General features: G+C 45.6%; 1 protein-coding gene across 11 annotated transcripts in view; it reads right to left on the bottom strand.

Annotated features, from left to right (window-relative positions):
- UNC80 (unc-80 homolog, NALCN channel complex subunit) overlaps positions 1-24,667 on the bottom strand; it is a 176,971-nt gene that overhangs the window by 129,124 nt on the left and 23,180 nt on the right. For all 11 annotated transcript variants that reach the window (XM_081014940.1, XM_081014945.1, XM_081014947.1 and 8 more), the window contains exons 8-13: positions 19,550-19,811; positions 17,247-17,381; positions 15,902-16,118; positions 15,271-15,390; positions 14,203-14,471; positions 880-1,248 (exon numbers count right to left, since the gene is read on the bottom strand). In XM_081014940.1, coding sequence (XP_080871066.1) covers positions 880-1,248; positions 14,203-14,471; positions 15,271-15,390; positions 15,902-16,118; positions 17,247-17,381; positions 19,550-19,811 — 1,372 coding nt within the window. The remainder of the gene's footprint in view (positions 1-879; positions 1,249-14,202; positions 14,472-15,270; positions 15,391-15,901; positions 16,119-17,246; positions 17,382-19,549; positions 19,812-24,667) is intronic.

The raw sequence follows: 24,667 nt of genomic DNA, 5'->3' as shown, positions 1-24,667 counted from the left end.
TGACAAGACAGAAGTACTGTTTTTGGGGGACAGGAGGCGGGCAGGTGTGGAGGATTCCCTGGTCCTGAATGGGGTAGCTGTGCCCCTGAAGGACCAGGTGCGCAGCCTGGGAGTCATTTTGGACTCACAGCTGTCCATGGAGGCACAGGTCAAATCTGTATCCAGGGCAGCTGTTTACCAGCTCCATCTGGTACGTAGGCTGAGACCCTATCTGCCTGCAGACTGTCTCGCCAGAGTGGTGCATGCTCTTGTTATCTCCCGCTTGGACTACTGCAATGCGCTCTACGTGGGGCTACTTTTGAAGGTGACCCGGAAACTACAACTAATCCAGAATGCAGCAGCTAGACTGGTGACTGGGAGCGGCCGCCAAGACCATATAACACCGGTCTTGAAAGACCTACATTGGCTCCCAGTACGTTTCCGAGCACAATTCAAAGTGTTGGTGCTGACCTTTAAAGCCCTAAACGGCCTCGGTCCAGTATATCTGAAGGAGCGTCTCCACCCCCATCGTTCTGCCCGGACACTGAGGTCCAGCTCCGAGGGCCTTCTGGCAGTTCCCTCACTGCGAGAAGCCAAGTTACAGGGAACCAGGCAGAGGGCCTTCTCGGTAGTGGTGCCCGCCCTGTGGAACGCCCTCCCATCAGATGTCAAAGCGATAAACAACTACCTGACATTCAGAAGACATCAGGGAAGTTTTTAATATGTGACATTTTAGTGTATTTTTCATCTTTGTTGGAAGCCGCCCAGAGTGGCTGGGGAAACCCAGCCAGATGGGCGGGGTACAAATAATAAATTATTATATTATTATTTGTGCTCCCAGACAATCCAATCTATGACAATGAACGGTGGGTTAATCAGCCTCATATAACCAACATTTACCTTGTCTTCCTTTTTATCATTCTTTTCATAAGGTCTTCCTCCACCTTCTCCTCCTCCGTCACCTCCTCCTCCATCTCCTCCACCACTTTCTCCTCCTCCTTCTTCTCCACCGCCATCTCCAGCTGCGCTGGCTGGGGCAACACCAAATCCAGAGGTTGAACTACTCAGAGCCCCCTTGAGTTGGAAGGAGGTCTCGCTTTGTCTCTTCTCACTGGGTTCATTCTCTTTGTTGTCACTTTTCCTTCTGATCTTCTCCACACAGGGCACCACACCAAGCTGAAGCAGGCATTCCACAATATTGAGGGCCACATCACAGATTCGGGAGCTGATGTCGTGATTCAGGACCAGGAAAACAGCCTTGAGAACCACCTTGGAGTATGAAAAGCAAGATGTTGCAAACAATTTTGTTCTTAAAGACAGCATTCAAAATCCTGGCTGAGCTGGCAGCAAAGACAGATTTTGCCATGGGATTCACTGCGGGAACTTTTATGTGGTCATTTACAAAGCATGGTTGGTACGTCACTTCAAGGTGAGCTTGGTTGTGGCGTGATGTGCTGTGCACTGAGGTGTATGCCATTTATAGAAGCTTACCAAAACAAGTCTCTGTCTTTACTCTTCAGCCAGAATTGATCTAGGTAATGTTTCTAACAGAGTTGCCTTTTAGCGAAACCATAATGAACTTGTCATAAGAGGTGAGAGAGTAATGCACCAGCCACAGCAGTTATTGAAAAAGTACTTTGGGATCAGAAACTGAGAGTGTTTCATGACTGGACAGTCATTAGTCTTTCACCTCACAGGTTCAATTTATAGGGAGTTTCTGTCAAGTGCAAATTGCAGGGGTGAGGGACCTGGTTCATAATGAGACCACAGTGGAAGTCAATGCACAGAAATGGACAGTCCTTCAAATTGCTATTTATATGTTTATTCTTATTTCTTATATTTATTCCTCGCAAAATAAATATTTATCCAAGAACTCCAAGTGGTTTACATATATTTAGAAAATTAAAAATGCAGACTTCCGGCGGATATTTCCGTTCCACCTTAAAAAGGGAGCAGGTTGTTGTGTCACAGCCTGCGTATTTCCTGTTCACAGGATGTTTCTGTTTTGTATGTAGCTTTTGTTTCTCTCTCTGCGCCTGAACATCGAAGCAGGCAGTCATGTTTTCTCTTTGTTCCAACCCAATGCTGAAGAAAGTTGTAAATAATGCTCTCCTGAGTGCATCTTTCGCTGTGCGAACTCTGCTGAAAGAGCATGCACAAGCCCTGGAATGTGGCAAGCTATTTCTGAGGCTTGTGTCGCTAGTTGACTGATACTGTATCTACGGGAGATCGACGGATCGTCCGGAATCGACGTGTAGGCATGATGGCCTTTGTCTCCCTGGCAGTATCCCAACAACAGGTTTCGGGCCCAGATTCATGGCACTTACAGGAGAGTAAGACTGCGACAGACTGCTGTGAGGTATGTGGAGAAAAGTAAGACTTTTCGATGCCGTGGAAGAGTCTTTGAACTCCGGCTGGCTAATTAGCCTGGGAGTCGAGCCAAGCAGGCTTCGAGATTTATGAGTAGCCAAGATAAGGAGCCTCTGAAGTGAAAAAGGCTCACGGCTCAAGTGAATAGCTGAGATGGATCTTTTACAATCCTCAGAAGCTGCTCCGTGTCCACCAAAGCTAAATGGCCACAATTATCAGACCTGGGCAAGGTACTGTGAGGGCCAGATGAGAAGGCTTGGTGTGTGGAATACTATTTCTGAGGACCCCCCAGCCCCTGTGACAGATGAATGGAAGGCACAGGATTCAAGAGCCATGGGGATAATTTTGCTCTCAGTAGCTCCTGAAGAGTTAATCACCCTGGCTGGCAAGGCCAGTGCCCGTGAGATGTGGGACGGGCTTAAAGGCTGTCATCTCCGACAAGAGGCTGGGTCTGTGCTTTACTTCAGAAAGCTGCACAGGAAGCGTTTGGAACCAGGGGAAGACCTTAGAGCCCACGTTTTACATTTGCAGCATCTCAGACAGGAATTGACTCAGAGAGGTTTCAATATGCCTGAGTCACTGTTTGCAATTCTCATCCTGGACTCCCTGGATGAAAGCTACCATGCCGTGGCAAGTCAGCTGGCGACTCTACCTGCACAGGACCTCACTGCAACAAAGGTCTTGGCAACCTTGCAAAATGAATATGATAGGTGGAATGCAGCTGAGTCGGCTTGTGCGCTTCAGGGGGAGCAATGTGGGACAGCATTCCAGCCTCCAGGGGGAGCCAAAGCGTTGGCAGCTGTGAAGTGCTGGAACTGTGGGACCCAAGGTCACACTCAGAAGTTTTGTCCAAAGACTGGAAATAAACAAAGGAAGAAGCCAGCAGATGGCCAGAAGCAGAGGGGGGGAGGAAAGCCCAGGCCAGGGAAAAACAAGGCTTTGTTTGCTGGCACTGCTTCTCCAAAAGCCAAAGGCAAGTTTGATGGCCAGGAGCAGGGGGGCAAGCAGCAGCCCAAGCCGGTGGAAGACAAGGTTTTGCTTGCTGGAAAGGCTGCTCCAAAGGCCAAAGCCAAATTTGTTGTTGATTCAAGGCACATTTGTTGTTGGCAATGGCCAACAACAAGCATCTGTTTATCTCCTTCACACCTCAAGATGGAGAGATCCACCAGGCTGATGGAAAGACGTTGCGAATTGCAGGAGTCGGGAATGTGAGACTGGCAAGTCTGCACACAACCATCATAGATGTATTTTATGTTCCAGATTCTGCAGACAATTTGCTCAGTGTCCCACAGCTGACTGGGCGTGGCTTTGAGATTTCCTTCAAGAGGAGCGTCTGTGTCATCAGGAAAGGCAAAGAGGACATTTTGCATGCAAAGTTTATGGATGGCTTATTCTGTATAACTTATGATGACAATGCTGTTGCTGTGTCTAATGTTGATTCTTGTTGTGTTGCACAAACTAACAAAGTTCTTCATGCAGGATGTATTCACAAGGCGCACAGAAGATTTGGACACATGTCTTGGCAGGCACTGGCCAAGATGCCTGAGTTGGTTCAGGGTTTGAACATCAAGCCCTGTAAGTTTCACATGAAATGTGTATCTTGTGCAGAGAACAAGGTGAAGGTTGCTCCAAAAGGCAAGGAGTCTAGCAGGCAGGCTTCCAAACCCTACCAGCTAGTCCACGCAGACCTGGTTGGTCCACTTGCGCCCTCTTTGGGTGGAGCAAGGTACTTCATGGTTCTAATTGATTCTTTTCCCAGGTACATTCATGTGTTTATGCTCAAGCAGAAATCGCAAGTGTTTCCTAGGTTCAAGGCATTCTGTGCTTGGTTGGAGAATGCTCACAGTAAACGTATCGGCTGTTTGTTTACTGATCGAGGCGGGGAGTTCACTTCTCAGCAGTTTGAAGCTTTCCTGATTGAGAAGGGAATCCAGCATGACCTCTCAACGCCTAGATCGCCATGGATGAATGGACTTGCTGAGCGAGCAAACCAAACTTTGCTTCAAGGCCTAAAAACCTTGTTGCATGATGCCAATCTCCCTGAGAAGTTTTGGGGGGAGGCTTTGAACTCGTTCGTATATTCCTATAACAGGAGACTGTCATCACCTATTGGTTGTACTCCCTATGAGAAGATGTTTGGTAAGAAACCTTACGTCAAGCACATGAGAATCTTTGGTTCTGACATGTGGGTACACACCCCACAGAGCAACAAGCTTGGGAAGCGTGGGGCACATGGTTTGTTCATGGGGTACGAAAAAGGTTCATACAGGGTATGGATGACTGACTCTAAGTCCATTAAGTTCACAAAGAGTGTTGAATACAATCCTAAGTGGGGGGGAAATGTGGGAATTTTCCAGAGTTACCCAGAGGAAGATGAAGATGATGTGAAAAAAGCAGATAATGTTGAGGTAAAAGAGGAAGCTGAGGATGATAATGATGATGATGATGATCAGAGTTCGGATTCCAGCTCAGTGGGCAGCGCTGCTGCTGGTGTCAGCGACAGTGATGACTCAGCAGACTACAAGAGCACAAAGGCCTCAGTCAGACCATCTGATGCGTCTGACAATGAACTGGAAGAACCACTGTTCACCATTGGTCACTTTTCTCCTAAGAAGGAGGAGATGAGTGAAGAAGACTTGCGTATAGTACGCAGATCTGAAAGGGCCACCAAAGGCAGACCTCCAAAGAGATTTGCTGATGCGTTTGCTAACACAGCAACTGCTGTTCTTAGTAGCTCAGAGAAGGTATGGGAACCTTCAAGCTTCAAAGAGGTTCAGGAGTTAACCTCTAAAGATGCTGAGCCTTGGCTTAATGCCATGAAGGCTGAAGTTGATTCCTTGAATAGGAACCAAACTTGGGAGCTGGTACTGGTAGTCCCAGGAATGAGACTGGTTGGCAGCAAATGGGTCTTCAAGGCCAAGACAGACCAGAATGGCAAGGTTGTCAGACACAAAGCCAGATTGGTTGCCAGAGGTTTTTCACAGGTACCGGGACAGGATTACCACGAGACCTACTCACCCACCGTCAAGTATGAGAGCATTCGGCTAATGCTCAAGATTGCTGCGGAGGAGAAACTGCACATTTCCCATCACGACATTAATACAGCTTTTTTGTACGGGGTTTTGGGGGAGGAGCTGTTTATGCTTCCACCTGATGGAATGCAGATACAGAAGGGAATGGTCTGTAAACTTCAGAAATCCTTATATGGTCTCAAGCAGAGTGCCAGGTGTTGGAACACAAAACTCACTGAGACATTGCTTTCTCTAGGTTTTCACCAGGGCAAAGCTGATCCATGTGTGTTTGTCAAAGAGGAGGGGCAAAACAAACTGTATTGTTTATGTTTTGTTGATGATCTTCTGATGTTTTGGAAGAATCAGGCTTTGTACCAAAACACCCTAGCTCAGCTGAAGGAGCACTTTGACATGAAGGATCTTGGTGAGGTATCCAACTATCTTTCTCTGCAGGTGGAGAGGGACCAAGCAGGTAATTTTCTGGTACACCAAACACAGAAAATTGCTGATGTATTAACCAGGTTGAATTTGGTTGATGCAAACCCAGCAGACACACCGATGCTGACAGGTTACCAGGTAGATAGTACTGCTGAAGCGTTTTCTGACACTACGCTATACAGATGCATTCTAGGCAAGTTGAATATCATTGCTAGATGCTCAAGACCTGACATAGCTGTAAGCACTAACCTGCTTAGCAGACATGCTAACAATCCTACTGTTCAGGATTGGAAAGCTCTGAAGCGCATAGCCCGCTATTTAAAAGGGACTTTGCACTACAGGCTGAGGTTCACCAGTCAGAAGACTGGAAGTCTTGAAATCTTTGCAGATGCTAGTTTTGGAAGTGACACCACGGATGGTATAAGCACTTCTGGAGTATGCTACATGTACAACCACTGTCTGTTTGACTGGCTGTGCAAGAAGCAGACGACAGTGAGCCTAAGTTCCTGTGAACTCAATGCTCTGTCATTTTCACTCATGGATTGTGAATGGTTGATGCAACTATTTAAGGACATCAGAGTTTCTGTGAAATGTCCTATACAAGTGTATCAAGACAATAGATCCTGTTTGGCTTTGCTGAACTCAGAGAGTTGCAAGCAAAGAACCAAGTACTTGCAGATTAAGCTACATCGTGCAAGAGAGTGTATTCAGAAAGGACTCATTCAGGTGTCCTACATGCCAGGAAATGAAATTCCTGCTGATCTGTTGTCTAAGGTTGTTAACAAACAACTTAAGGTTTATGTACAGAGGTTGCAATTAGGTTGAACCACAGGTACTACAGGTTACACGGAAACGGGGAGGATGTTAGGATATTTCCGTTCCACCTTAAAAAAGGAGCAGGTTGTTGTGTTCACAGGATGTTTCTGTTTTGTATGTAGCTTTTGTTTCTCTCTCTGCACCTGAACATCGAAGCAGGCAGTCATGTTTTCTCTTTGTTCCAACCCAACGCTGAATAAAGTTGTAAATAATGCTCTCCTGAGTACATCTTTCGCTGTGCAAACTCTGCTGAAAGAGCGTGCACAAGCCCTGGAATGTGGCAAGCTATTTCTGAGGCTTGTGTCGCTAATTGACTGATACTGTATCTATGGGAGATCGATGGATCGTCCGGAATCGACGTAGAGACATGATGGCCTTTGTCTCCCTGGCAGTATCCCAACAGCCACGGCCATTGAAAAGAAGTGCAAGATAGCCCTCTGGGGAATCTTGAGCAACACGGGGTGTTTTAGAAGTTTAGCGAAGGCTAGGCGGACCTCGGAACCTCAAGAGGATTATCTTGGGGGACGTGGCACCCGGCGGTGCCCGGTCGTGCTTTCCTGCTCCCCGGGTTTTGCTAATAAATCCAGAGACAGGATCAAGCTGCAGGCACGAAGGGGAGGCAGCACTAACCCCGCGCTGCGCAGTCTCAGGCTTCTAATGAAAGTGGCGAGCTTCCAAGAATAAAAAAAAAAGAACTTGGAACTATAATTGGGAAAGTTTATTTGACCATCGCATTAAAATTTAACTTATTAAGATTTGGAGCGTTGAGGGGCAAAAAAAGGGAGTCCGTCCCGGCAGCTGGGAGAAGAGGGCGTATGGCGGAAGGCTGCAGGAAGGAGCAAGGAAAGAAAGTATCTGCTGAGTGAGTGTTACTAAAAGACCTCAGTTACTTTGTTTAAAGTGCAAAGGCTGATTTTTTTATAAGAAATAACTTTGTGGCGAGTGAAGTAGAGTGGAGGAGTCTCCTTTTTGGTTCTGGTCGGAGTTCAACCTGTCAGTGGCTTAAAATCCGAACTCGACACACTCCACCATTTTCTGATGGAGAAAGTTTTGCCAGTTCTAGCGGGCAAAAATCAGCAAAGGCTTTGATTAGTGAACTATTGTGGAACTTTGGGAAAGTGTAAGACTTGGCTAAAGGCTTTCACTTGGTTTATCACAGTTTAGGGGAAGGGAGCTTTGTCATCGGGACTTTTTTTAAAAAAAACCTCTGCTCTTCTATCGGAGGAGAGTGCTGGAAACTCTGTATTTAATTGCATTTGGAATTTGTGTCGGTTCTCTGGGCTATCTACTGCCTTGAATGAAGCCAACAAGCGGCTGAAAAATAAGAAAAACCCCAACTGGATGGCAAATATTTGGTCTCCTGGGATATCCACTGTTTTGGATTAAGCCGACAAGTGGCTGAAAAATAATAAACTTCAATTGGATTACAAATATCTTTTTATTTTCTTCCTTTCCTTTCTTTGAACACAGCATCGTGGCAGAGAAAGAAATCGAAAGTAACTTTGTTTAAGGACTTGGCGTTTATGCATTAGCTGCCACCGAGTGGAGTTGAGGGGAACTGTACCTAAGAGAAAAGTTAGAACGGATTTGCAACCCCTGGAAGAGGATAGTAAAATTGCATAGGAGAATTTAAAAATTGGTTATTGATTTTAACAGTAAAAAAGATTCTATGGCTGGGAAAAAGGGAACCGGCACCCCAGGGGAAAGACAGGAAAATGGGAAAGGATGGTAAGGAAATTAAAGATTATGACAGTTTAATAGTGGAAATAAGGAAGAAATTCAAACAAAATGAACAATATATGGAGAAAAAATATTGGAGGCTAAGGAGACTTTAGATAAGAAACTAGAGGGAGTAGTGAGGGAATTGACAAGTAAAGCAAAAGATCTTGCAGTTAGATCTAAGACACTGGAAGACTCAATGAGACAAACATAGAAAGAATTGAAGGAGACAAAGAGGGAGACAGAACAGGTCAGAGGAGAGGTAACACAAGAAGTGATGTTGGATAATATGGCTCTTTTGGAGATGAGACAAAAACAATTGAACTTGAAATTTAGAGGAATCCCTGAGGAAGCAAATTAGAATATAAGGGCCAAAATAATTAGAGAATTACCAATTTGGATATATTTAAAAGAAGAAGACATCAGATTTACAATTGGAAATGCATTTAGAATAAAAGTAAAGTCAGCAAAAGCAAAAGTGAAGAAATTACCAGGAGATGTCTTGGTCATGTTTAATTCAATGGATATGAGGAATGAAATTCTGAGATTGAATTATAATAGAAATTTATGTATTGAAGGGAAGAAAATTATCATATTTAAAGATATTCCATCCAGATTTTTATGAAAAAGGGACATTTATAAACAACTGGTTGGATTGTTGAAAAAAAAATGGGAAACAGCATAGGTGGGAATTCCTGGAAGGAATTTCCTTCTATTAAAAAGACAAAAGGTTCAAATTAAGTAGCCTTCAAGAACTAGAGAAATTCTCCTGGAGATATGACAAAGAGTTGGGAAAAATAGAGAAAGCAAGACCAGGACGGGACCAGAGGGAGGAAGAAAAAAAGAAAAAAGAGAAGGAAGAAGAAAAAGAGGAGGAGGAGGAGGAAGAAGAAGAAAAAGAGGATAATAACAAAGCTCCCCAAACTTAACTTAAATTTGACAAGAGACTTAAATAAATTGGATAATGGCTCTGAAAATAATATCATGGAACGTGAATGGACTTAACAATAAAAATAAAAGGAATAAAACTGAACATGTTTTGATTAAACGGAATTTAGAACAAAATTTGTTTGCAAGAAACACATGCTGCAAGAAAACATAAAAAGATTTTAAGTAACAAAAGGTTGGGGAGAGACTTTATAACCTCAGACATAAATAAAAAATGAAGGGTGGTATTGTACATAAAAGAGAAATACAATCCAAAATTAATTTACAAAGATGAGGTAGGGAGAGTGTTGATTGTACAAATCATGTTCCAAGGTGAAAAGCTGATCATTGCGGGAATTTACGCACCTATTGACAAGAAAGCTGACTTTTACCTAAAACTTAATGAAATACTATTAGAGATAGTATGGATCAGAAAGTGATGTTAATGGGAGACTTTAATGGAGTGGTTATGCCAGATTTAGACAGATCAGGGAAAAGATGAAATGTAAATGAAGGCAAACTACCGAAAATATTCTTTGACATGGTAAATACTATGGGATTAATTGACATTTGGAGACTCAAAAACCCAACAACAAAACAGTTCACGTTCTTTTCAGAACCAAATCAAAGTTCTGGCAGAATGGAATAACTTTGGATTTCTAAGGAGTTGGTTCCAAGAGTTTCAAAAACTGAGATCTCCCCAAGGAGCATAATTCACTATATATGGAACTAAAAGGGAAAGACCCCACATCTTTCAGATGGAGAATGAATGAAAGTTTATTCAACGATCAAAAGATAGTAGAAAAAGCAAATGAGGCAATTGCAGAATATTTTAAATGGAATTTAAATAAAGGAACTCCTATTGAAACAGTGTGGGATGCAAGCAAAGCAGTGATGCAAGGTGTCAGGGGTTCAGGGACAGAGGCACAGGGTAGGCAGGAGATGGAGAGCGATGGGGATGAATCCCAGGACAGCGAGGAAGAGGATGACAATGACTCAAGAGATTCCATGAGTCTTTCCAGCGAATCAGAGGATTCCCAGAAGGGGGCGCCGGTGGTCAGGGCCAGGGGAGCCCCAGGGGGGACGTGTCAGGAACAGGGGGCCAGCAGGGGATCCCAAAGTGGCAGCTGGGCGTCAGGACCAGCCTCCCCACCAGAGTGCAGCGAGGGGGGTGGAGGATCCAGTGTATCAGGGGAAGCAGCTCCGGCAGCAGAGAAGGGAGGGAGGTCGGAGCAAGCCACCCTCCCGGAAGGGGAGGGGAGTAATGAAGGGAGTAGTGTAACTGTCAAAAGGAAGGTTAGAGGTTGGGCGCACGCGCCAAGTTCAAATGTAGAGGCGTGCGGAAGTACAGGGAGCCCGGAGGAAGAGCCAGGTCCCAAAGCCCGCAGGAGGGGGGAAGAGCAGTCTGGGGATTCCGCGTCAGGGGAATCCAGGAGGGGCGAAACCCCAGGGGGCAGGAAGACCCTGCGGAAAAGGAAAGAGAGGAAGAGGTGGAGCAGCGCAAGCTTCTTAAACTGGTGCAGGGGAGGGACTGACTCAGGCGGGACTTCAGCGGTCTAAGCGTAACAGACGTGGGGCTGCGCGCCTCGGATGTGAAGCAAACAATGAACTGCAATAAACACTTCCGTATATAAGAAGAGATTGGCGTTGGTCTTTTGTGAGCTGAGACTTGAGGCAGCCCTGACACGAGGTTTCTTGATTCAAAAGAACAGTTTTCAGAAAAGAGGAAAGGAGAAGAAGAAAGAAGAAATCCTGGCTCACCTCATGGAGAATGAGAGACTGCTAACAATAAAACTAAAGGATGAGTCAATAAAACAAAGTATTAAATTGTTGCAGACCCAGTTCTTCATGGTGGTAAACCAGGAAGTAGAGTGGAGAATAATGACAATGAGACAAAGGAATTTTGAATTGGCCAACAAAATTGGGAAACTCTTGGCATAGCAATTAAAGGTTAAACAAAAACAAAATACAATTTGTAAGATAAAAGATGTAGATGGGACAGTGGAAGAGCCTAAGGAAATTAGGAAAAAAATTTCAGAAATTTTACATGGACTTGTATAAAAAAGAGAAGGAAGACGTTAAGAAAATAGAAAACTATATACAAAAGCATAAATTACAGCAGATTCCCATAGGAGAAAAAGAACAGCTAAATCAGACAATAACAGAACAAGAAATTGAGAAGGCAATAAAAAGAATGAATATTGGAAAAGCCCCAGGCCCAGATGGCGTCTCAGCAAAATATTATAAGACATTAGCAGGTCAATTAACACCCGTGCTATGTGAAGTTATGAACAATATTCTGAAAGAAGGAAAGATCCCAAATACTTGGAAAGAAGCCTACATTACCTTGATCCCAAAGAAAGACACAGATGGTTTGAACGTGAAAAGCTATAGGCCTATTTCGTTATTGAACAACTATAAGTTATTTGCGGATATACTGGCTGATAGACTAAAAAAGGTGTTAAATGAAGTAATCCACAAAGATCAAGCCGGCTTGATCAAGACAGTTGAAGAATAATGTGAGAAATATAGTAGACATAATTGAATATTGGAGATGAGAAATGAAAAACAGGCGACGTTAATGTTTAGTGACGCCGAAAAAGCGTTCGATAATGTTACAATGGCACTTTATGAAAGAAAATTTAAAAATAATGGGATTAGGAGAAATGTTTTTGAAAGGCATTGATGCTATATATTCAGAGCAAAAAGCCAAACTTATTATTAACAATAATTTATCAGACAATTTTGAGATCTCCAAAGGTACTAGGCAGGGGTGCCCTTTTGTCACCCTTGCTGTTTATTACTGTTTCGGAAGTGTTGAATAAGAATTTGAGAGAAGTGTCAGAAATCAGAGGTGTAAAGGTGGGAACAAAAGAGCACAAGGTGAAAGCCTTCGCCGACGATTTAGTCTTAACTGTTGAAGATCCAAAGAACAGTGTAAGAGACGCTTTAGAGAGAATGGAGGACTTTGGAAAGGTATCAGGATTTAAACTTAACAAAAATAAAACCAAAATGTTAGCAAAGAATATGAATAAAGAAGAAATAGAGGAATCGCAATGCAGGTCAGGAATTATGGTGGTTAAGAAAGTGAAATATCTTGGAATTTGGTTGACAATGAAAAATATTAATCTATTCAAAGACAATTATGAAAACACATGGAAGGAGAAATTAAGAGGGATTTAGATATTTGGAGCATTGAAATTGTCATTCCTGGGTAGAATTATCAGTGATAAAGATGAACGTTTTACCTAGAATGCTATTCCTAATCCAAACAATTCCAGTAATCAGAGGGATGGGACAACTCAAAGATTGGCAAAAATCATTATCAAGATTCATCTGGCAAGGGAAAAAGCAGAGGATTAAAATGAAAATATTAATAGACAAAAAAGAAAGAGGCGGATCGCCTTGCCATACATGAATCTATATTATGAGGCATCCTGTCTAGCATGGTTGAAGGAATGGATAACACTGGAAAACACAGATCTTTTGGACTTAGAGGGTCACGATAATAAGTACAGGTGGCACTCGTACCTATGGTATGACAAAGTAAAAGTTAATAAAGGGTTTTTAAATCATGTGATTAGAAGGTCAATTTATGAAGTGTGGGAAAGGAATAAAAACCTACTGGAAAGGAAAACTCCATGGTGGATATCACCGATAGAGGTATTGACGGTTAAAAAGGTGAATATGGAGGGGAGGCGAGCAATGTATGAGGAAATTATCAGACGAACGGAACAAGGATTAAAGCTTAAACCATACAACCAAATCAAAGGTATGTTAACAGGCTGGTTGCAATACCATCAGGTAAATGACATAATGAGTGAGGGTAAAAGGAAAGTCAGATTTGAGGGTAAAAAATCAAGATTCCAAATTAATAGAAAGCAGAAGGTAGAACACTATCCAGAATGTATGATTTGTTGCTAGAATGGTTTACGAAAGATGAGGAAGTGAAAGAAGCTATGATAAAATGGGCTATAGATTTTGGGCATAAGATTGAATTGTATGCATGGATAAAATTATGGAATGAAGGTATGAAATTTACGGCATGTACGGTTCTGAAAGGAAAGGAAAATTGCCTTGCAAAAATGTGTATACAGTGGTACCTCGGGTTAAGTACTTAATTCGTTCCGGAGGTCCATTCTTAACCCAAAACTGTTCTTAACTTGAAGCACCACGTCAGCCTCCCGCTGCTGCTGCGCCGCCAGAGCACGATTTCTGTTCTCATCCTGAAGCAAAGTTCTTAACCTGAAGCACTATTTCTGGGTTAGCGGAGTCTGTAACCTGAAGCGTATGTAACCTGAGGTACCACTGTACAATCATATGTGGTGGACGTGTGATAAAGTGAAGAAATTTTGGGAGTTGATTTAGAATGAACTTAAGAAAATATTAAAGTATACCTTCCCCAAAAAGCCAGAAGCCTTTTTGCTTGGCCTGATGGGAAAGGAAATTAAGATCAAAGATCAAAGATTATTCATGTATGCCACAGCTGCTGCAAGGACTTCGTTGGCCCAAAACTGGAAATCGCAAGAAGTTCCTACCATTGCGGAGTGGCAGACGAAGATGACGGACTATGTGGAGCTAGCCAAACTGAGCGGAAGGATTCGGGACCAGGACGATCGGAGATTCCAGGACAATTGGAGTAAATTTATTGAATATTTAAAGGACAGTTGTAAAAACTTAAAAACACTAGCAGGACTGAAGTAACTCCTACAATGTAGATAAGATAAGATATGAAAAGATAAAATACGAGAGTGGATAAAGGATACCATCTGAAGGGAGGGAGGGAAATCACAAGCTTGGCAGAGCAAAAAGGTGTATATGTTGTTTAAAGTACGATAAGAAAGAATATGTAAAGAAAATAATAAAAATGTATGGGGTGGGTGGGAAGAAAATAAAAAATGCAGTAGCTAATGTCAGAATGAGTATTGCCATAAATATTTACCGAAAGATCTAGCATGCCGTTCTTGTGGACAAAGTTGCTGGTCCCGTCGATATGGTCTGTATCCTCCAGGCAGCTATAGTTGATGCAGGAATCCGTCAAACTCCGAGGGAGATTGGCACAAGCCAGGGGCTCATGGGGCATCTCTGGGATGGGCACCTGGTTACAGAGCTTGCGCATGTGCTCACTGAAGAAGTCTGCATACCCCACATTGAAAGAGGCCAGAGTGGTGTTGAATGTTGCCACTGTGATGGTGGAAATTTGGGAACGTACTAGGCAGAAGTACAACAGATAATGTTAGCTTCACAAGGGGGGTAATGTATTTATATTATGTCTTTTGTTTTCCCCCCATAAAATTTATTCATCACTTGTTTGAAAAAAACCCTAAAACCCTCAAAGCGGTTTACAAAAGATAAAACAAGAAAATCAATAATTTTTTACAACCCTACTTTAAAACATACAAAAGTTAAAATGCCAAAACAGAATTACCTCAGCTTTCTAAGCATCTAGGTAGGCCTGTCAAAACAGGAATGTTTTTAGCAGGCTCTGAAAAGGGTACAGTGAAGGCTCTTGTTTGCTCTCAATAGGCAGGGAGTTCCAAAATGCAGGCACTGCCACACTGAACAATTGAGTTCCAAATGTGGAACAGGTATCATGTGGCACTTGCAGTAGTGCCAGTTCCTCCAATCAAGTGGTCTAGTGAGTGCCTGCAGGGTCGGGTGATCTTGTAGGTAAACTGATCCAAAGTTCTTAAGGGCTTTAATAGTAATATTTAGTAATAGTAATACCTTGAACTTGGCCCACCAACAAATTGGCAGCCAATGCAGATCTCTGGCCACAGGTGTTATGTGGTGTCACTTCTGTCAGCAATCATGCTGCAGAATTCTGCACCAACTGCAGCTTCCGGATCAACTTGCACCCTGGGGAGGTCACTTCGGTGCTGCTAACACAGGTGTTTGACTTCACCCATGAGGTGCACTCCACTGTCTTTTGAGACAGATGCACGCCGACAGCAGGTATAATAGTTAATTATATTATTGGAATAGAATCTCTCTTGGAATAGAATCTCACCATGGCTGTTGGAGTGGTCTGGCAGGTCAGTAACCAGGGTATGATGGGAATGGGAATGCCTAGCACTCAAGCTCTCCATCTCTGTAGCTGTATCGGAACTACCTCGCCTGGTAAACCTTCCTAGAGCATGGGAAAGAAGCACACAGTTACGCTCATAGTGCAATGTTATTAATGAGGATGCTTTGCAAAATGATCATGTTTGCAAGCTGCAGCGATCAAGCCACATTTGGGTCTGTTGGCTGAAAATAGATGGGATAGAAATGCACCAAGCAAATGTTTTCTGGGGACTGAACACAGTGAATGGGTGATATAAAAGCTGCAGGATTTGGACTGTGAAGACAGGATCAATGAGCATGTCTGGAAATGTTCTGCCCCCAGTTTGTTGAAATCATTAAATATTTAAACATAGTTATTCATATTAACATAGTTATTAAGCCCAGACAAACAAGAGAAATGTGTGGTTCAGCTATAAAGCTGGCACAAATTTCACTGCAATTTCTAAAATATTAAATCAGATTAGATTGCTAAGTCATAATCAAACAGTATCCTTTGGTCCGTAAAAGCAACAGGACATTCTAGTGCATTCAGGGTCTGGAGAGCTCTCTACTCTGAAGGCCATGTTCTCATTCACCTAGGATGGTCGTTTGCCACCCTCCTCTCTCAATGCCACGCCTGTCTTCTCCAATCCCCGAGAAGCTGCCAAAAGAGAAGGTGCTCCGAGTAGGTGACACGTCCAAATGGTCTTCGTGGAGTAAGAAGGGCACCCCCATCCTTCGCTGCCGCTTTTTACCTGTGTGGTGGTAAGGAATGGAGCCCTTGCGCTCGCGATCTTCTTTGCGGCTCTTGAACTGCAGGAAGAAGACAGGAAGAAATCTTAGCAGCAGAACTCATAAGACACAGGTGGGGAACCTCAGGTTCCAGTACCTGAATCATAGAATCAAAGAACGGTAGAGTCGACTGGGTCCACAAGGGTCATCTAGTCCAACCCCCGGCAACGCAGGAATCTTTTGGCCAACGTGAGGTTTGAACCCACAATCCTGAGATTAAGAGTCTCATAACCCCACCAACTGAGCTATCCCAGGTGAAGAATGTGTGTGCCTCTGAGGCCACTTTGTCTTTCAAGACTCCCAATCTGCACCCCTGCTCAAGTTTCTTTGTGTGTTTGGAATGTGTCCTTGAACCTCTTGCTTGCCTGGCTGGCAGATAAAGAGGGCTGTGAAGGAGTGTGTAGTTATTAGCCTACTGCACAAAGGTATCATTTAGATTCATCACTTTCTTTTTTTTACGATACGATACGATACGATATCTTTATTGTCATTGTCCCTTGTGGAACAATGAAATTGAAAACTACATAAAACTACACAAAAACTACATAAAAACTACATAAAACTACCACAAAACTACATAAAACTACATAAAAACTACATAAAACTACATAAAAACTACATAAAACATTCAAAAACCCCTAAAAACTCTAAAACCCCATTTTAAAACACACTATACTACAGAAACCCCTTATGCTGCATTTAGAACCAGAATTGCATTATCGTAGAAACTGTTTTTCAGGCAGCTAGTCCTGGCTAGTCCTTTTTGGATTTGATATCCCACCTTTCACTCCCCTTCAGGAGTCTCAAAGCGGCTAACATTCTCCTTTCCCTTCCTCCCCCACAACAAACACTCTGTGAGGTCAGTGGGGCTGAGAGACTTCAGAGAAGTGTGACTAGCCAGCCCAAGGTCAGCCAGCAGCTGCGTGTGGAGGAGCGGGGAAGTGAACCCGGTTCACCAGATTACGAGTCCACTGCTCTTAACCACTACACCACACTAGCTCTTTGCCTGAATTTTCCTAGTTAGATCGCTTTAGTTCAGTGAGGGTCGGCCTTCATGTAGTTTATGCAGTCCACACCTTTAGCAAATAACAGCATTAAGTAATTAAGGGAAGAGATCCAATATGTTAATTTAAGGTGTGATTCATTTACCTTCTTAAAAATATTCATTCCCAAATCAGAGGAGAGGTCTGGAACAGCTGGCCTGCGCAGGTTGGTTAGCGACACTTTAGCAAAAGCTTCAGTGCTTAATGATTTTTCCTCCTCATTGCATTTCATTGTGAGATCCTATACGTCCGCAGAGAGACAAGAAACATACTACCATGTATAGGAAGACTGGATAAACAGCCAAATAACATAATATAAACATAATAATCTCTTATTATGTTGTAACATACTCCCCATTCCTCAGTTCCAAGGTTAGCACAATTGGTGTTTTCATTCCTTTGGGTGAGAACACTGGAGGCTTCTGGTGTGTAAGCATAGTGTAAGTTAGCACACATTTCTACAACAGGCAGCAGATCTGCTGACCATCAATCAGATTCCCAAAAGCCAACAAAGTTGCGCTCCAGTTTAACTCGCAACAATGACTAAAAAAGGGAAACTGACTCCATTTAATTTCATCTTTCATCTTCTCAAATGCCAACTGATATTATATTTGAAAAGCTGGAGAATATTTCCCAACAGCCAACTGACAGATTTTTGCTATATTATTCTTTTTTCTTCAGCCATAGAGAAGCTTCAATGTCTACTTGTGGCTACCAAAAGAGCCACTAGGGGGAGGGGAAATGTCTACAAAAACCTGAAGAAAAAAGCAGGGAAAATAGGCAGATCCCCCATCTTTCATCCAAACCTGCTACAGCCTAGGTCAGGGCTGTCTTTAGCAGATGCAATGCCGGGGTGCAAATATCTGCTCAGCGCCCCCAAATTACCACGGATAGTGGGGGGGGGGCAAAGCTGCGCACTGCCAGCCATGGGGGGGCAACTCTCCCCCATGCCGCTGCAGGATCACTCTCCTTCCGCAGAGGCTTGGGAGGCAAGCTGCACACCCGCAGCTTCCCCACTCGCTGGGGTGCCCCTGAGAGGCCGGCACCCTGGCGCAACGCACCACTAAGCCCTATGGGAAAGACGGCTCTCGACTAGGTTAAGCCAGGTACACTTCCCTCATGCTGGCAGGGAATGTCCTGGGTAGCAGATGGCAGCACTCAGCTGCAAACGCATAATCTCTTTGCTTAGTTTACTTCCTTCCCCAAAATAAGAAATTCAGAGGTAGAGGGAAGCTATGTAGGGTCTGTCGTGAAATAATTGCTGTGGGTGGGATAGCATTGACCAAGAGTAAAGTTTTATCTGAGCCCAATCCCTTTTTCTGCCTCTCGTTTTGGGAGCAATGGGAGGCTGATCTGCTAAGGCAGCTTTGCAAGAGTAAAGGAAAGGGATCCGTTTTTATTCCGTTGCCCCCTTCGGTCAATCCCACCCCAAGGAACCTTTGCATGCTCCAATTTGCTGTAAATATCAGCTACCCACAGCCCTTATTCACTGTCATGGCACTAGTGTGGAGTTTGCATAGTTGGGTGTCTAAGAGACTGTCTCTCAGTTCCATAGCTGCTCTATTGGGGAAATAACATTTATTGGCCAGATCACACAGATAATGCATGCAACATATTTTTGTACATTCTAGAAATACTGCATGTGTAGTAAATATTACAGTTACACATACTTTTCACTACTTCTGTAATTCTCTTCACTGTGTAATTGTTACTAATTAATGTATCCTTACAGGTCTGCAACCATTCAAACATGCCTCATTGCAATTCTAAACTCATGCTTGGTTCTATACATTCCTCTTTGAACACAGTAATAGTGGTGAGTCAAGATATTTTATATCTGCTGCTTATAATACTAACAGGGTGCCTCTTTCCGTATCAGCTGCCAGTGCATTAACATCTTCTGCTGAAACCATCCTTCATTATACCTTTATCAGAGGTACACTATATGAAAACAAGGGAAAGGGCTTTTTGGGGGGTGGTACCCCAATTATGGAATGCTCTCCTTAAAGAGGCTTGCCCGGTATCCCCCAGTGCAATGTTTTGGGAACCAGGCAAACATATTTTTGTTCAATCAGTAATTTGAATGCTGTGTATGTTTCAAAAATTGAGTGGTTTTTAATGATTTTTTTTGTTACTGTTGTATTTTATTGTGCACTGCACTGAAATTGTCAATAGAACAGTGTAAAAATATTTTAAATAAATAAATCCTAGAAATCAAAGGAATATTTTGTTTATTTCCAAATGAACAAAAGAGCAGCAACCTAGAAAGGCAGCTAAATTATATGTGTACTTCTTCCCTGGTTGGTCTGAAATTCCGGCCAGGTTTCTGACCAGGCCATAAGACCTAAAACTATAGACATGTTAGCCACACCACCCCCAAACCTTTGTGGGCTGTCCCGTTGTCCTTACCTGTGTTTTGTGAGTGTTCACCAGTGATGGAGCTGCTGCAACCATGGAACTGCTGCGAGGCCTGGGCAACGGTGGGACCTCTGGCTCAGGAGATTTCTCAGGCCTTTCCTCCAGCATATGCCGCAGCCTCTGGAGGTAATACATCAGGGACCACTGAGTGCCTTCCTCGGACCAGTGTGGCTGAAGTAGGCAGCGTAATACAGCCACGTCAAAATAGGTAGCATACCGAGACTTTTGGCATGGTGGGATGACCAAAGACACCCTGTCACAAATGATAAAGAAACAAATGCTTTGAACTATAGAAGCAGCCAGACCCCTAAGGGCTCCCAAGTACATCTTATTACAGGACAAGTCAAAGGACAAACTGCTTACTTCAGTCTGGAGAAAGCTGCTTAAGTTAATAGCAACCTTATTAGCAGAAGATATCAAATTCTAACCAGAAAAGCTTAACTCTGCAATCTAAACATATAATTCGTATAAGGAAAATGGCACAAACTATTCAGTATTCAAGCTCTCTTGAAATATAGCTTTTCTATCAAAGCTTAAGGTCAAGGAGAAGAATAAAGAATGTGACTAATTGTGATTCCAAGGAAGGTTTATTACATTATTATTATTATTGTCAGGGGTTCAGGGACAGAGGCACAGGGTAGGCAGGAGATGGAGAGCGATGGGGATGAATCCCAGGACAGCGAGGAAGAGGATGACAATGACTCTAGAGATTCCATGAGTCTTTCCAGCGAATCAGAGGATTCCCAGAAGGGGGCGCCGGTGGTCAAGGCCAGGGGAGCCCCAGGGGGGACTTGTCAGGAGCAGGGGGCCAGCGGGGGATCCCAAAGTGGCAGCTGGGCGTCAGGACCAGCCTCCCCGCCAGAGTGCAGCGAAGGGGGTGGAGGTTCCAGTGTATCAGGGGAGGCGGCTCCGGCAGTAGAGAAAGGAGGGAGGTCGGAGCAAGCCACCCTCCCGGAAGGGGAGGGGAGTAGTGAAGGGAGTAGCGTAGCTGTCAAAAGGAAAGTTAGAGGTTGGGGCCGCGCGCCAAGTTCAAATGTGGAGGCGCGCGGAAGTACAGGGAGCCCGGAGGAGGGGCCAGGTCCCAAAGCCCGCAGGAGGGGGCAAGAGCAGTCTGATTCCGCGTCGGAGGAATCCAGGAGGGGCGAAACCCCAGCGGGCAGGAAGACCCTGCGGAAAAGGAAAGAGAGAAAGAGGTGGAGCAGCGCAAGCCTCTTAAACTGGTGCAGGGCAGGGACAGATTCAGAAGGGACTTCAGCGGTCTAAGCCTAGCAGACGTAGGGCTGCACGCCTCGGATCTGAAGCAAACAATGAACTGCAATAAACACTTTTGTATATAAGAAAAGAAAGGCGTTGGTCTTTTGTGAGCTGAGACTTGAGGCAGCCCTGACAGTAAGTCCCTTCTCAAAAAAAAAAAAAAACTGCAAAAAATTTTTTTTTGCACAGCTCACGAAGTTTGGCAGACATGACTACTGAGGAGCAGATAACGACCCTGCAAAACGCAGTCGCTGAACTCTCCATTGCAGTACGGGTCTCTCAGAAGACAGTTGCCGAAGCAGAAGCGCGATGCCAGGATCTGCAAGCCAGGTGGGATCAGGCGTGCAAACAGGGGTTCCCGGGGTCCAGATCAGAGGGAATCGCTCTCGGACGGAGGGGGGGCAATTTAGTAGCCCACTTCGATGGGAACCTGAAGCATTATCCCAATTTCAGAGCAGACGTCCTATACGCGCTGCATTTGCTTCGAAAAGACTTCAAAGATGAGGAGGAGAAAGTAGGCTTTATTGTGTCCCATTTGCATGGGGAAGCTAGAACCTGGTTACGCAATTTGTGGCGCGAAGATGGTCTTGCCCGCAGGGACTCTGACGAATTTATCAAAGCCATGGACGCTTGCTTCCAATCTACCGTTGACGTTGATGTGGCGCGCCAGGAGATGCATGGATTGCGGCAGGGCAAGGCTACAGTGCGTCAGTACCATTCTCGCTTTTTTGCATTGCTGAATGTGCTGGGCTGGGAAAAAGACTCCCTGGCAGTGAGAGACTTGTTTTGGGAGGGGCTTCATGGCTCAGTAAAAGATGAGCTGGCTAGGGAAGACAGACCTCAAACCCTAGCAGACGTCGTCCAGAGGGCACTCACGATAGGGGTGCGCCACGAAGAATGCCCTTGGCACAGTGAGGAGGGGCGTCACATCCGCCCACCAGCTAGAGCGCCTCCTTTTCTTCTTCCCAGGGACCTGGGACGTACAAATCCCTCGCCTATGCTGAAGGGAGGGGAGGAGCCAATGGAGCTGGGTCGTGCAAAGGCTCAGTCAGCTGCCGGAGCCTCAGCGTCCGGAGCAGTCAAGGCGAAGCCTCCTAGAGGGACCAGGAAGTGTTACATCTGTGACAGTGCACAGCACATGGCTAAAGAGTGTCCCCAGAGGCTCCAGAAGCACACTGCAGCCTTAGCAACAGTAACAGGGGAAGAGTTCCAAGGAGAACAGTTTCAGGGAAACGAGAATGCCTGGATGGAAGCAGAGATGCTGGGGCTCCACCAGGCAAGTCAGTGAAGCAGTCCCCAGCGCTTTTGCAGCCTACAGACCCCTTACCACCCAAGCCAGTGGTGCAGCTCACTGCTACTCTCCAGCTACCTAATGGACTCACCCTGGAAGTCCCCATTACGATTGACTCAGGGAGCAACGCAGACTTCGTGGGGATGCAGTTCATCAAGCAGCATCGCATAGCGCTACTACCAGCCACGCTGCCTCTGAACGTCGTCACGGTAGATGGCAGAAAGTTGCTGGGTGGGCAAGTGGTACAACAGACGCCACCCATGCTGCTGAAAATTGGGAATCATCGCGAGGTCATCAGTTTCAATGTCACCCAACTGTCAGACACGCCTATAGTGTTAGGCATGAGTTGGCTGGATAGACACAGCCCATCATTAGCGTGGTACCAGCGGCAGCTCACCTTTGGCTCGTCCTACTGCGCACAACATTGCATCCAGACAGGCCAGGAGGAGGAGGGCCAGGAGGAAGGGCAGCAGTTGCATCTAGGCATGGTGCAGGCAGTGCCCCACAAGTACAAGGGGTTTTTGGAGGTCTTCTGTGAAAAGGAAGCTGACCAATTACCACCCCACCGGCCCTACGACTGTGCAATTGACCTCTTACCAGGGGCGACGCTGCCGACTGCGAAGCTGTATTCCATGTCTGAAGATGAAATGCAGGAACTCCGGGAGTTCATAGATCACAATTTGAAGCGGGGATTCATCCGAGAATCCAAGGCCGTGGGGGGCAGTCCTGTGTTTTTCGTGAAGAAGAAGGACACGCCCCAAAAAAGGCTCATTGTGGACTATAGGGCCATCAACTCGATGACAAAGCCCAAGGCCTTCCCCATGCCCAAGATTGACGACCTGCTCGCGACGGTGAGGAAGGGGAGGATCTTCACCAAGTTGGATCTACGCGGAGCATACAATCTAATACGCATGAGGGAAGGTGACGAGTGGAAGACAGCCATGTTCACGCCGCTGGGCACCTATGAATACAGAGTTATGCCGTTTGGTCTCCAAAATGGCTCCCACTGTTTCCAAGCATTCATGCACCACGTGCTAGCAGGACTCCTCTACAAGAAGTGCGTATGCTTCCTCGACGACATTCTGATCTTCTCAGAATCGCAGGAGACTCACGAGAGAGACGTAAAGGAGGTCCTGCAGAGGCTACGGGAGCACAGGCTCTACGCCAAACTGGAGAAGTGCCAGTTCGACGTGACGGAGGTGGATTTCCTGGGCTACCGGCTGTCCGACAAGGGACTAGCCATGGACAGCGCCAAAGTCCGCGCGGTGTTGGACTGGAATAGTCCGCGCAATCGGAAGGAGGTCCAGAGGTTCGTCGGTTTCGCCAACTTTTACCGCAAGTTCATCAGGGGTTTCGCGAAAGAGACGGCAGCTATCACGGACACCCTCAGTTCCAAGAAGAAAAAGTTCACCTGGACGGACCAGGCGGAGCAGTCCTTCAGGAGACTTAAGAGTCTCTTCGCGTCCGAAGACCAGCTGCTACACGTGAATCCCGGCAGGCCCATGCGGGTTGAGACTGACGCATCTGACAGAGCAGTGGGGGCCGTCCTCTTGCAGGAAGATCCGCAAGGGAACTGGAGGCCCTGCGCTTTCTATTCCCGGAAGCTCAGCAAGTCGGAACAGAACTACACCATCTGGGACAGGGAGTTGTTGGCCATCCACGCGGCTTTCAAGGCGTGGCGGCACTTCCTTATCGGAGCCAAGCACACCGTGCAGGTCCGCACGGACCACAAGAACCTAGAGTATTGGCGCACGGCGAAGCTCCAGAGCCAGAGGCACATGAGATGGGCGGAGTTCTTTGCGGATTTCGATTTCCGGATAGAGTATATCCCGGGAGACAACAACGTCATAGCGGATGCGCTCTCCAGGAAACCGCAGTATCTCGAGGAAGCGGCACCAGTGGCAGCCAGGCACATTTTCGCACCGCAAGCGTGGGCGTGCGCTTCCGCCGCCGTGGACCTGGACGCGGTACGACGCGCGCTACAGACGGATCCGTTCGCACAATCCAAGATGGAGGAGGTGCGAAGAGGGACAGCAAAGGACGGCGAATTCCAGATACGCGACGGTCTGCTGACCCGCAAAGGTGCTCTCTACGTGCCCGGAGACGATCTCCGCGCGAAGGTTTTACAGCAGTTACACGACGCACCCAGCGCGGGTCACTTCGGCAAAGAAAAGACGGCGGACTTAGTAGCCAGAGACTTTTGGTGGCCCCAGATGCGGGGAGAGGTCGCGGATTACGTCGCCAGGTGTGACATTTGTCAGAGGTCCAAGCCAGTGCACAAGAAGCCAGCGGGATTGCTGGAACCGCTGGAGACGCCACTACAGCCGTGGGAACGGGTGGCGCTGGACTTTGTTACTGATCTGCCCAGTTCGCGGGGCAAGACGCGGTGCTTGTGGTTGTAGACCTGTTCACCAAGATGGCGCACTTCATTCCTTGCGCGAAGGTGGCAACAGTGGAACAGACCGCCAAGCTGTTCATAGACCACGTGTTCCGGGTGCACGGCTTACCGCGGTCCATCCTGTCCGACCGGGGTCGCCAATTCATTTCCAGTTTCTGGCAGAAGC

Source organism: Podarcis pityusensis (assembly GCF_964106645.2).
Source record: "Podarcis pityusensis genome assembly, chromosome: 1".
NCBI lineage: Eukaryota > Metazoa > Chordata > Lepidosauria > Squamata > Lacertidae > Podarcis > Podarcis pityusensis.
This window is presented reverse-complemented; position numbering and strand designations above follow the sequence as displayed.